Source organism: Myripristis murdjan, chromosome 3, assembly GCF_902150065.1.
Source record: "Myripristis murdjan chromosome 3, fMyrMur1.1, whole genome shotgun sequence".
NCBI classification, from domain to species: Eukaryota; Metazoa; Chordata; class Actinopteri; order Holocentriformes; family Holocentridae; genus Myripristis; species Myripristis murdjan.
This window is the reverse complement of record NC_043982.1, coordinates 9,192,868-9,206,697: the sequence shown is the minus strand read 5'-3', so window position 1 is coordinate 9,206,697 and position 13,830 is coordinate 9,192,868. Positions and strand designations below refer to the sequence as shown.

The following is a 13,830-nucleotide window of genomic DNA, read 5'->3' as shown; positions in this document are numbered from 1 at the left end:
GCATTTTACAGCTTTTTAACCCATGAAAACCCAGTGTGGAGTGTTTCAATTTAGTGTTTATACAGATTGACAAACTTTTTTTGTTTGTTTGTTTTTTTCTTACAAGTATCATGTTGATTTACAGCTGCTACCTATTATTGTCTGTTGAATCATGAATAAGGGCTTAAATCGCAATAAAAATAATATTCATATTACACTATTTTCAAATTCTGAATAGTGTCCTTGTTGCAGTCAGTCTGTCACACCCCATCCTTCTTGTCCTTGTGTCCCTGTTCAGCAGTGCAGTGAGTTGCGCTCCCCTGCCCCCACCCCACAGCCCCCTCTGCATGTGTTTATGTTGTAAACAGTCTTTGCTTCCTCCATTTATATTAGTCAAGTCTTTCCAGATTTACTATGTGCTCACTAAGCTGTCTGTGGGCCAGTGACTGGAATGTTGTCCTAGGTTTGTGGTTGCGTTCGGCCTGCTTTTTTTTTTTTTTTTTTTTTTTTTAAATTCAGGGTGACCTTTTTATAAGCTTTTTGGTGCAAACAGTTCACATGGCATTTATGTTAAAGCAGGACAACGGTCACGTCAGTTGGGAGCACGGCACCCAGTAGCCCCCGAACACTCAGACAAATGTCTCAGTAATGCTGTGGCAGCTCCGTACAGGTTGACTGACTTTTCCATCTTTGCTCCCTTGTTTTACCCCCTCAGTCTGATTCACAGTGACGGTGACCCCATCTGCTGGGTGCCAGGGGATGAGGGAGGGGAGAAAGACGAACAGAGGATTGGGAGTTGGGGGGGGGTCATGTGCTGTAGAGGGTACATTCCTTGGAGGTCTGACTCAAATTCAGCAGTTCAGAGGCACCATTCAAATCTTTGTGTACACACACATATGTATGCACATGTTTGGATGAGCGTATGTGCATCTATATACAAAAATCTGCTATCATCTGTTTGTGAGGAAAACACTTGTCAGATCGTACAGCTGAACTGCCATGCAATGTGTTTTACAGCTTTGAAGAAATCTACAAATTCCAAAGACAGATTCTCCGGGTCAAAGACCGAGATGAATTCCCCATGATCCTTGTAGGAAACAAAGCAGATCTTGAGCTACAAAGACAAGTAAGTCCCTGTCTCCACAGCCTCAAAACAATTTCATTGCTCATAAACATACACCCCTGTTTGATCATACGGGGGTAAGGCGGCAACCTGAGCCAGTCTGGAGGGATTAATATTTGCACATTTGAAATTGAAAACACAGATTGCAGCTGCAGCTAGCTGGGAGGAGACAGGATGTGAGTGAAAGAGAGAAAGAAAGGCTGTACAAATTTTGGTGTGAGGAGGGGGAGAGGGATGGAGAGAAAAAAGGGAGTGTGTTGAAATGAAGACAGCTAGTTTTTCTGTTGATTGGTATGCAGTTGCATGTCACTTACTCCTGTGAAGCCACACTACCCCCTTATGGTGAAAAGAAGACTTACATGGCCAATCACTGTCAGTGGATTCAGTGAATTCACAATTTAAATATTCAGTCCTTGCTTATAAATGTATTTGTTATTTTTCTTCTCCCACATTTTTGCAATTTTCTGTGAGACATGCTACATGATAGAGACTGGGAATTTGGCAGCAGATAAATAATAATTAACTGACTATGCAAGAAATATGACCCAGATTGGCCAGATGGTGATTCTATAATTTAAGAAGAAAAGGCCGTAACACCCAAACTGTAAGTCTGGTAAATGGCACACATACTTAGAGGTGGATGTTCTCCACAAGTTTGCCAGCTGAACCATCTACCTGCCATGATGAATTTGGGCCTGGACTAAGTCATTGCAAGCCATGTTGCAAGTCATCCCCACCCCTCCCTCAACCCCATCCTGTCACTTTCTACTCTGTCCAATAATTCTGAAATGCCTATGAAGTAGTAACTGCAGTCTGTGTAGGATTTTACCTTAATCTAGATTACCATCCTCACAGTAGGTCAAACATATGATAGGAAGATGTACTTACAATCCTTTCATTTGCTATTTGGATTGTTTTATCCCCTGCTATTGATAATGAAGGACTGATAAACTTGAGACAGATTATATTCATTAAAACTGATACAGAGTTGACCTTTTTTCTCCCCACAGATAAATGCAATTTACATTGTCTAACATTTGTTACCTGAACTATTGCTGTTGAAAGTGTTCCAGCTCTGGAGTCAAAAATTCAAATTTGAAAATTGGATGATATTTTGTGAAATCTTTAGTACCCCCGCATCATTTGCAGGATTGTTTGTAGAAATGTAAAATGTGGGTAAATTGTAGTAAATGGGCCAAACATTCAAAATCACTGGTATGGTCCTTTAATACCTCATCTGGCACATGGGAGCTACAAAGACCTGAACCTGATCAAGGCACTGTTTGTTTCTATGCTGCATCAGCGGGATGCTGCTATTATTTATTAGCCATTTGTTATGCTTACCGTGGCTAGGTTAAACTGTCTGGCAGGCTGATACATTTTGAATGGACGACTCAGACTGGTTTGATGCTGTCTTCTGCATTCTGTTCTTTAATGCACAGAGAGCAGAGTCACCCTGACTCCGTGCATTGGAGAGAGATAATGTTATCGCCCCCAGCTCCATTCAAGATGATTATCTGTTGATTTAGCCTTGTTTACACACATCAATAAGTGGTGAACATGGTCTGTTTTGATGCACCAGGACAAAATTATTAGCATTGAAGGCAGCCGTCTGTGTCACACACACCGTTTTTTTTTTTTTTTTTTCTTTTGGTAACATTATTGTAGAAGCAATGAGACATGGTAATGAGTAATTTCTGCAGGCCCTATCAGAAATGTCAGAATAACACACAGTTTATTGCATTTCTTTCATGCAATAAGGTTGGGTAAATCCACTGCTGTTGGATAATGACAGGTTTTATTCTTGGTTAGGATTTGACATTCACCTTTGCACTTGAAGGGGCTGCCATTTTAGATAAAATGTTATATTATGCAAGAGAAACATTTTACCCTTTAAGTTGTAGTCATGATATGAAGTTGATTTTGTGATTGTAGCTGTGACCTATGACATAATAGCCTCTAACCCAGGAGGATTCAACCAACGCCCACAGAGAGAGAAAGATGAACCACGCCCATTGCCTGCTGTGTGATGGGGAAAAAAGAGAGTGCAGTACAATCTTTTGGCCATGAGGGACAGTGCTGAGCATTGATAAACAGTAGAACACATAACACTCAATGGGATTAAATGCTATAAAATGATCACTCAGAAGCTTTCTGCTCGCATTGAGGCTATTTTGGGTTTACTGGTAGTATAAACACAGGAACAAAAGCATTTTCTTCATAAATGAGTCCAAATTTCATTCATATAAGCACACAGAAATGTGTATCCTCTTAATTATAATTTAGAGAGCTGATTCTCGGAGTCCCATTGACTGCTGTTCATTTGTTTTAGTGCTCTGTGTCGCCCCCTGGAGGTGGCCTCATATTCCTACAGGTGTAATATCTCCCTAGACTATCTCTGGTTAAAGTGACACCATGAAGCTTGATCTCCCTTTGGAGCATGCATTTATTGAAATCTGTCAAAAGTCTGCCAATTGACAATGCATAATATGTTAAGCCAATGACACTATTTTTCCTGTTTTTTTTTTTTTTTTCTTTCTTTTATATCAATTGACTTTTCAGTTAAAATACCGTAAGGTGAAAAGTCATTAGGCAAGTACATATTATAGTTGTAACTGTAAAATTAATTAAGCTAGCAGGTCAGCCTGTCCTTATCTAATACCTCAGAGTTGAAGCAACCCTTCCTTTGGCCTAATCTCTGCAGAGCACAAAATGAATTTTTATCATTGGTGTGGAATTTGCTAATCTTTACTGGGAAACATTTTCTGTAAATTATAGTAACCTTATCTATGTGTATAGTACATTTGTTATGTTTATGCAGCTTACTCCTATTTTATTTCAATTTATTTTATTTTGCCATGTCAATATAAACAGGATTTAAATCCAAACATCGTCAGATTTGGTCAGAGAAGTGTTTAAACTTGTATTGTAATCTGAATCCTGCACAGTCAGGATGCCATACAGTCACAGTTTGCATACAGGTATTATTAAAAGATGCAGAGTCAAACCCAGACATACATTTAAATAAATACAAACATAGGAGAAACAAATGGCAAGCTAGGTGTGCATGCACATCAGTGTGATCTCATAAAGTCCAGTCCCTAAAATTAGATCTCAGAAATCATACCAAAATGTAATCACGGCAATATATGAAACGATATTCCTTGAGATAACGTAACATGTTTTCATAACACCTGTACTTGTCAGCTCTCACAACCCATCATGCATTTCGCAGGCTCGCCAGAAGATGACACCAATGTTTCATAAGCAGATGGTCTGTCTGCTTTCAGCTCCATGCTGTGAGAGATTATAGGACTTGCTTTTTGTTGTGTCACAATTGTATATATTGTCCATGTTCCAGTCCCTCATCATGTCCTGGCTCCTTTTGCCTCAGGTAACTCAGGAGGAGGGCCAGCAGCTGGCCAGACAGTTGAAGGTCACATATATGGAGGCTTCAGCCAAAATCCGCATGAACGTAGACCAGGCTTTCCACGAGCTGGTTAGAGTAATCAGGTAAGTGATATGTAAGCGGCAGCCCATTTGTGGCATGGTGTTCTCTTGTGATTCTCTCACTGCCTCAAATCTGAACTTTTTTTAAAAGTGTGACTGCTTAAAAGATGACCATTCAAGTCATCTTACCGTGAAAACTACGTGTGTCGTCTGTGTTGATAATTAAAGCAGTTTACCAGCAGAGATTTAAACCAGTTCTGATAACAGTATCTTCAGGGTCGCAAACTCTTACACTTTCAGCCTCTATTCTCTGCTCTCACACACTCCCACACAGTTCAAAGTGAGATGTCACACTGAATGAAAGTGAAAAGCATGATGTTCATAATGTCTTTGGAACCGTTGTCAGCGAATAAAAGTCTCACAAAAATGACACTCAGATTTCTGGCAGCAGGATTCACATTAGCTACCAGATAGTCAAGAAACTATTATCATAGCTGCAGACTGTTCATATCATGGCTTTGACAGTGTGAAAAAACTTATTAAAAGCCACTGAATTATGATGCTCAAAAAAATTTCTTGTCCCCTTACGATGTTACTCTCTCCCGACTCCCAGAAAATTCCAGGAACAGGAATGCCCACCGTCACCAGAACCGACGAGGAAAGAGAAAGACAAGAGCGGCTGCCATTGTGTGATCGTCTGAGTAGGCCTTATCACTGTAACTCATGCAGCTATTCTCGACCACCCCACCCACTCTGCCTGACATCACATCCTCTGTGGATGACTGACCGCTGCCTTCTCCACGTGCATGACTTCAGACAGCTTTTTTTCTGAGAACTGCTGTCCCCAGGACTTCACTATAGACAACTGACAATGCCAAATTTTAACACCACTCTACCTTCAACAGTAATCTGATTTCACACGAGAGAGTCCCAACACTAAACATTGCCTTCTAAATCAGCTTGGAAAAAAAAAAATAATGTTTTATATTCTGAAGGACTTCTCTTGCCTTGTAGTGACATTTGTACTTCTTGCCGAGATTGAATGAGAAATATATATCCAGAATGTTAATGAGTTTCTTTTGTTTCCAGTGTCTGACCAGAGCACAGAGATTATCTTATGAAGCTTTGTGTATGTTGTGCCATATCCATTTTTACTCCCATGTGCTAATCTGCTACTGTACATATGTGACATTTGTTGTGATTTTCAAAGTGTATTTCTAATGACCTATTAAATCACCACAGTACAGTGTGTGAGGTTGAGTTTGGTTTTACATATATGAAAATAAATATAAAAGTATGTATATGTATATGTACATATATATATATATATATATATAGATATATATAATGCCTAGATAGCCCTTAAAGTTACAATGATAGATCTTTCTGGCATTCTGCAGTGGATTCATTACTTTGTAGATTCTGCTTTCATCTCAATTGCCAAATATGGAGTGTTTGCTATATTTGCTTTTTTAAAGTCTTATAGATTATAGGGTTCACATCCTATGCCATCTCCTCTTAATGTGCTGAAACTAGCAAATTTGTCTGAACCTATCCTTGTCAGTTTCTTTCCTGTCGGAGGCGGTGGTTCAGTCAACATTGAACACCATTATGTTCCATTTCCAACCTCTAGGAAGCAGTGAAGACGAAATGATTTGTAGCATATTGCGTAGCTTTCAGAACTAACATTATATCAGATTGGAATTGAACACTGTATGCTCTGTTTTCAGCTTTTGCCAGGTAGTGTCAATTAAACCATGTGCGGCATGTCACGAAGTTTCAAAGCTCAGTTCAGATCATTCCTATGTAAGGCATCAGCTCTTTTGGACATTAGGTCTACGAGACGGATCGGGTAACATACACTTGGATTCTGTTTAGCTGTTTTATCATTCCAATGACATGGTAGCGATAATGTTTTTTTTTTTTTTTTTTATGTCCTTGAATTATTCGGTTACGTAACTTTTGCCCAAGGATCTGTCATTTGGTTGGGAATCATGACCAGCAGACACAGTGAGATGTTCACCTTAATACAACACGTCTCCCCTGGGACATGAACTCATCGGACCTGCCACCTGTGGAGTTACCATCACCACAGACATAATACTGTTTTGCCTTCCCTTTCCACATCTGTATTTCTTTTTGGGCATACAAATGAAGTATTGCAGGTTCCTTTTCCTTTTCCTTTTTTTTTTTTTATCATCATCTTGTAATATAAAACAAAAAGAAAATCAGATGATGGAAGTAATGGACTTGATTAAATGTTTTTACTCTACTTTTATACATTATTTTCTTATCAAACTAGTTGACAAGTATTTTTATATGTTTATAAGTGAATACGCTTTCACAGCACAGCTGTGTATATATGTAAAGAGGAATATTTAATTCACTCGATTGTTTTTAACCGAAAATGACTGTTGGCCCAAATTTACAAAATTGGAGTCTTTACCCAGATGTGATAAAGAATGTTTTTCTTGTAGTGGCTTAGCTAAGGAAGCGTTGATCTTGAGATGTTCACCGTCAGCTCAGAGTGTAAAATGTCGGATCAGATAGGAAAAAGTTTTAGAGATGATTCGGGTCTTTACAAATGAGCTTTAAATCACACAAACCAATTATTCTTATCACAGAGATTTGACAGAACCGCCTCCCATCTTTTTGCAAATTCTAGTGTACATCTAAATCATACTGTTTTGTTTTTTTGTTTTTTTTTTTTTTTTTTTTTTCATGTCCATGTCCCTTGCCCCATGTCTAGCTTCTGGTGCTATAATAAAATCTGTCATTGAGCCAAATGGGTTAGAGATTTTTTTCTTTTTGCTTTAAAAAGCCATTCAGACCTGAACTCTACATGTGGGGCCTTGTCTCTAAAAGATTCAGCCCGCAGTCAGCCTGTGAGAGACAGGATAATGCATGGGCTGTATGCACGCTTCACTAACCACTTGGTGTCCAATCATGAATATGGCCGCCCATGTGCTGTACACCAACCACCAATTCTACACAGTATAAAAAATAGGCTGCATATGAGCTACGTACAAATAATGCCTTTAAGAATCCAATAGGAAAAAAATGAAAGACTGGACTGATTTATCTTATGGAACCAATTCCCTACAATCCCACACTCTGGTAGGATTACTCGGTCAGATATAAGGCCTTCATTACTGAAGATTATACATTGTTACTGTTCGGCAAACGGAGTTCAAACTGGTCTGTGGTATTTTCAGATTCAAATGTAATGGCCATGCTTATGCATACAAGGAATTTGACTCTTTGGTTTACAATCCTTTCTAGTACAACATACAAAGCAGATAGATTGACTAGTGAAAACAAAATAAATGGACTAAATGTGAATAATAAAATAGAATAATAGTGGAATTACAAGCAATACGAAATAAATAAATAGGAATATATAACAAGGTATGTTCCAACTCTTTTGAACCTGGTAGTATTACTATTTATTTTGGAACATCATCTGCAGTATTTCACCACTGAATTCCTGGAAGTTTATGGATCGGTTGTTTTAATGTTGGCACAGCAAACATCGAAGCACTGGACAATAATAATTGTTTGGTAATTAAGATAAGGGAATGGCAACCGGAAAAAAAGAATTTGTTTTATCTGGTTATTTGCTTTTTCTTGTTTGCAAGAAAAAGACAGATCTTATCTGCCCAATTCAAATATCTTGAAATATTATCTACCCACCTGCTCTCCCTCCTTTCCTAACTAGACCTTTCATTCTCTCCACCACAATCTTTGCACCTCTGCCTACCTTCCCTTTGCTCTCCTCATCTCTCTGCTTCTTTCTCCTCATTCACCTGCCTTTCCTCTCTCTTTCTCATTCTGGTCCAGCTGCCTCTTTCTTCCCTCACCACCTACTTTATCAGCCTACACACACACACACACACACACACACATACACACAACCTGACTACCTTCAGAGGAGGAGTGGTGCTTCGTAGTATGTGTGTGTAGGTGTTAGGTAAATAGGTAAGTGTAGGTGCTGGAGTGAATTTTTGATTCTGCAGCACAGATGAGCTGTCACAGTGTTTTCTCCTCCTCTCATCCCTTCCTTCACTTGCCTCTTCCCAAATTAATTCCCTGTAGGATGTGAATGATATTGAAGAAGGGGTGGGAGAGAGGTAGCAGAGACGAGCGTTCAGGATGTATCCAGAGAGCGATGGGTAGAGGGAGGGAGAGAGAAGAAGGGGTATAAATTGCTAGTCTGAGGCAGATAAATATGGCAATTAGGAAGTCTGTAAATTGGTAGTGGAAAAAATGAGGTGGGTATGGTGGCAAAGCAGGCCGGTAGGAGATGGAGAGAGAGAAGGAGAGGCAGGTGGCAACACGTTTATTCATGCTGAAAGCCACTGAATAGCTGGAATGCTTTATTCCAGCTTTGATTTTCTGACAAAGACCTTGGTATGAACCAGACAAGGTAAATGTTGGAGGGCGGACAGGCCTTTCCACCATTTCACTGTCCTCTGTGTTCATCAGCTGGCCCAAATCAAAGACATTCTTTTAAAATAATATATACTTTGGGTTAACAAGGGTCTTGATATCTCAGTGTTGGATATTAATCAATATCTAAACTTGAAAAAAAGACTCCTTGCTTTGTTCTGTGTATATATACTTTATGCTTTATGAATGAAGCAGAGGTCATTATCTTCTCTTTTGAAAACTATTAGATCATCAGGTGGCACAAATAAATGGGGGCTGTCTTTGGATGCCAAATATACTTTGGGTTTTTGATATCTCAGTAAAACATGCCTTATGTGTTGGAAATTAATCAGCTTATAAATTTAGACTTGCTTTGGCCTGTATGGATGTCCTTAGCACTATCAAACTACTAACAGCCAAATAATAATGTTGTGAAACTTTTCTAAATTGACACAAGATGCATAATCCTGTCAACTTTATTTATTTATATCAAAAAACGATAGCCTATATTAGGCACTGGCTATTATCCTCTCTTTTGAAAACTCATAAAAAACAATAAACAAACAAGACAAAAACAAGAGACAATGGATTCCTGATTGCATTTTTTGCACTGATCAGCAAAAGATGGCTAAAAGGTGAATCAGTTCGGTAGATCCATATCGCTCGAAGATACGCCAGCAAATGAATAAATCAATATATTTTTTTATCCATACATGTAAATATGCTGAGGTTTATCAATGTGTGTGTGTGTGTGTGTGTGTGTGTGTGTGTGTGTGTGTGTGTGTGTGTGTGTGTGTGTGTGTGTGTGTGTGTGTGTGTGTGTGTGTGTGTGTGCGTTCAGTGAGTCTGTCGTCACAGTGCTAACAGCTGGGTTTTAAATGGAATCGATGGTCATCCGCGCGTGCATCGTGCACCTGACAGCTCGCCCCCCCTCTGTAATGGTATAGCCCGTCAAGCCGCTCGGAGGATCCGCTCAGCCCGTCCGCTCATTCACTCACGGCGGTTCCTCCAGTCCGTCTCTCCGGTGCTGGAGGCAGGTGGACAGCGGCTGGGAACGCAGCGTCTCCCCGCGGTGAGCCCGCTTTGACCCGAGGTTTGACTGCGCCGTCACACCGGAGTCCAGCCCGCCGGAGTCATGGAGGGAGTCAGCAGCAACAGGAGCATGTCTTACAGCAGATGGAGTTACGACAGGTAAGAAGAGCGCTTTTCCATCATACAAAGTGCGGGTTAATCAAAGCTGAACAGTGTGCGGCGTGATGTTGGTGTTGTCGTCGTCGGCCTGTGGTGTGTCGGGTCCAGCCTCCAGCCCGCTGGCCGCCCGCCGAGCAGCTCCAGCGGCTGACAGGTGCAGTGGCCCGGGCTCAGCCGAGCACAGAGCTGGGACGTGAGCTCCGGAGGAAGCGTTACACCGTGAGACTGTCACATCCACCTGTCACAAAACTGTGGGCTTACTCTGCCCACAGCCACAAACTAGCCGTCAGTCACTGACAGCTTGCCTCACTCTCGAGGGGAAAATCTCCATACCATTCCTGTCATGTCACAGTAGAAACTTATAGTGTCATTGTATTTCGATCTAGTATGTAGCCTACATGTGTAATGTATGGACCATATGGACAAAATTAAATATCAAGACATGTTTGACCATATAAATCGATAATGATATGATGACGATGTTGCCGGAATTGGTGCTTTCACCAAATATTTACACAATGATATTTGTGATAACCAGTGGATATAAGGACCAAGCAGGCAGAGGCAAATGACGGAACATAAAAGAACAGTAAAACAGCTAGAACAGTCGAATAAGTTCAGAACATTTCTTTCTGTCACTGTAATGAAGCCGTTAAAACCAGGATAAGACAACCCTTATGTTATATCACAATGTTACTAATGTTACTATATCTAAAATCCCAGGTGATATCCAGTCTCATATTGCAATATTGATAAAGTATCTATATATTGCTCAGTTCTAACACACACACACATGTATTTGTATCTCTCTCTCTCTCTCTCTCTCTCTCTCTCTCTCTCTCTCTCTCCCTCTGTGTGTGTGTGTGTATATATATACACACACACACACACACACACACACACACACACACATATATATATATATATATATATGGATGGATGAATGGTTGTCATTATTTGTCGACACTGACCAGCCTACCTTGTTGATATGCTGGGAAGAAGTGATAAGAATAATTTACTGCAGAGGCTACAACTTAGTCATCCTAACCTGATGGTTACAGTATTCTGGTAAAGCTAATCATTTCAGTGAAAGTCTGTGCTTTGACCACAGAGCTGGAGTCATTCTCCATGGGCAGGCAGGTGACCTTTCAATAGGAGAGACTGATCATTTTGGCACTTACTCAAACAGACATGTCTACAATGCAAATTACTTAAGCATCAATAATAAAAACACCCCAATGAAAGGGATTTGCCAGCTTCTAGCTGCCTTTTTAAAAGCTGTTAACTGTTGACTGGAATGAACTATTAACATTTTTTAGAAGGTATGCTCTATGGCACACTTTAATCTTAAATAGTTAGTTCAAATGATAAGCAACAAAATATTTGGTTTGTGTCTGACAGATATTGCATCAATGTCATGTCAAATACGAGTCACTTTGAATTAGTTTGAAAGGGCTGGATAGTGTTAATGATTGTACCATCCTTCAAGTTAATATCCAATCATATAATTAACAATAGAAGATGATCCGGTCAAAACATTTAGTATACCGGCACAGGTTAAAAGATTCTGCAGACTGAGGGCCCTATTTTGCGCCAGACTCCCTAAACCCGCTATTTGCGGATTTAGGATTTAGGAAGAGGCGTTCCCCCGTAAAAGTTGCTATCTTGTGCACCTCCCGCTATCCGCAAAACACCTGCGCTACCCGCTATATTATGCATAGGCATGTTTTGGGCGTTACGCCAGCTAAACCAATCAGTGTGCCAGGTGTCATTGCCTTTAAGGGCAGGCTGCGCTATCCTAAATCCTAAATCCTAAACCCGCGATGGAGAGAGGGAGGTAGATTTTCTCAGGGCTTCTACTGAGGCTAAAGCAAGTTGGCTTTATATATATATACATATGATATATTATATTATAGGCGAGTTAATTCGGGAGGTGGAGCCACATGTGTCCAAGTGGACGTGTCACAAGGTTGTACTGATTGAGTAAAATCCCCGCCACACCACACACACACATACAAGAGGCAGAGGTGGAACTATGTGTAAACTAATTTATTGACAAGGTAGATTGGGCAAATAAAATATTAAAAATAAAAATATAGCACAGCTGCTGGCTTATGATAAAACAATAAAACGTGCTGGTGTAAGTGTCCAATTAAAACAGTCTTTCCTCTAAACAGTCTTTCCGGCGGCGTCCCGGTATCAGTCCGACCGTGTGCGTGGCGAGGCTCCGTCGGGGCGCGCATTGAAGCCGCCTGGGCGCGCTCTCCTAACAGCCCAAACCACCCGCTATCCGCTATCCCTAAAGTGTGTGCGCAAGATAGCAACTTTAGGGATAGCGCATGAAACACGCCCACGAACACACCTCCAGGCGCAAATGACGGAGTCGGCATAACGGATAGCGGGTAGCGGGTGGCGCAAGATACCGTTTAGGGATAGCGGAAGCTCCTAAATCCGCAATTTGCGGGTAGCGGGTAGTGGCAGCGGATAGCGGGTGGCAGAAGATAGGGCCCTGAGTCTCAACCAGCTGACAATCTGCAATACAACAGTGAGAGAGATCCATTCAGTCGAAGGAGTGGGGAGTTGAGCCCGTCAGCACTGTATATACTGGCTCCCAGCTATAATTGGTATTCTGAAACAGTGCTTTGGCATCCCAGGAGATTAGTGCCAGAGCCAGTGTCTTTAACTTCATCAGATTTCTCACAGCACTGTAATGCAATAATGCACAATGAAGAAAGAAAAGGCATTGTGTTAAATGTACAGTATATTCCTGGGCTGTGTGCTGTAGCATGTGCATGTTTGTGTTGATGTGTGAGAGCAGCTGTAGGCTTTTCTAACAGGATGAGACATTATGTGAGAAGTGGCATTGAAGCAAAAGCAGAATCCACATACGTGTATATCCATGGTAGTGGATGTTTCAGTCAACATTTTTATCGATTTTGCCGTCAAAATCCAGAAAACCACAACTGTGATAGCATTATGTCCCTTTTTCCTGTGACACAACTGGACATCAGCAGCCATATTTAGGTCTGTGGCTTGATGACTTTCAGACACTAAACCTCTATATGAGTGAGGCCAAGTGCGATTGTGAAAAAAACTAAAAATATATCGAGAATCAGATTTTCCTACAGCGTATTTCTTCTGTTTTCCACACAAATTGACTGTCAAAAAATGCGAGTACGTGTCAAATGTGCTCCTGTCAGGGACGGTTTAACAGTGCAACAGTGTTTTAACACTTTGTTGTTGCTGTTGTTGTTGTTGTGTGTGAGTAAGGGTCTGAATACAACACATTCAATATTTCAACATGTTCCATAATCGTCATTTCTTCAAGAAACGAAATTTCACGGATCAAGCCTGTTTGCGTTGCTCATCTATAAGTACATATGGATATGGATTCACTGAACTGATTCATCCCTTACCCACCCTTTGCCAATCTCTTTTTTCATGTTGAATAGAGTTATCACAGTTGTCATCATGCGTAATTGAATCGCCACCCACACAAACATATACATACCACACACACACACACACCCACACACACTCACATACATGACAACACAGGGTTCCTTAAATGATGAAAAAACAATTTTCTTTCCTGTTGGGTATCTTATATCCCCAAAATGTGAAAAACACAAAATTCAACTTTACAATTATTCGCTCCT

The 13,830-nt window shown here is 40.5% G+C and overlaps 1 protein-coding gene across 1 annotated transcript in view; it reads left to right on the top strand.

Moving 5' to 3' along the window:
• Positions 1 to 7,338, top strand: part of rras2 (RAS related 2) — a 32,814-nt gene extending 25,476 nt beyond the window's left edge. The window contains exons 4-6 of the mRNA XM_030079846.1: positions 997 to 1,105; positions 4,497 to 4,615; positions 5,166 to 7,338. Of these exons, the coding sequence (XP_029935706.1) occupies positions 997 to 1,105; positions 4,497 to 4,615; positions 5,166 to 5,253 (316 nt within the window). The 3' untranslated portion in view covers positions 5,254 to 7,338. The remainder of the gene's footprint in view (positions 1 to 996; positions 1,106 to 4,496; positions 4,616 to 5,165) is intronic.
• The last annotated feature ends 6,492 nt before the right edge of the window (positions 7,339 to 13,830 follow it).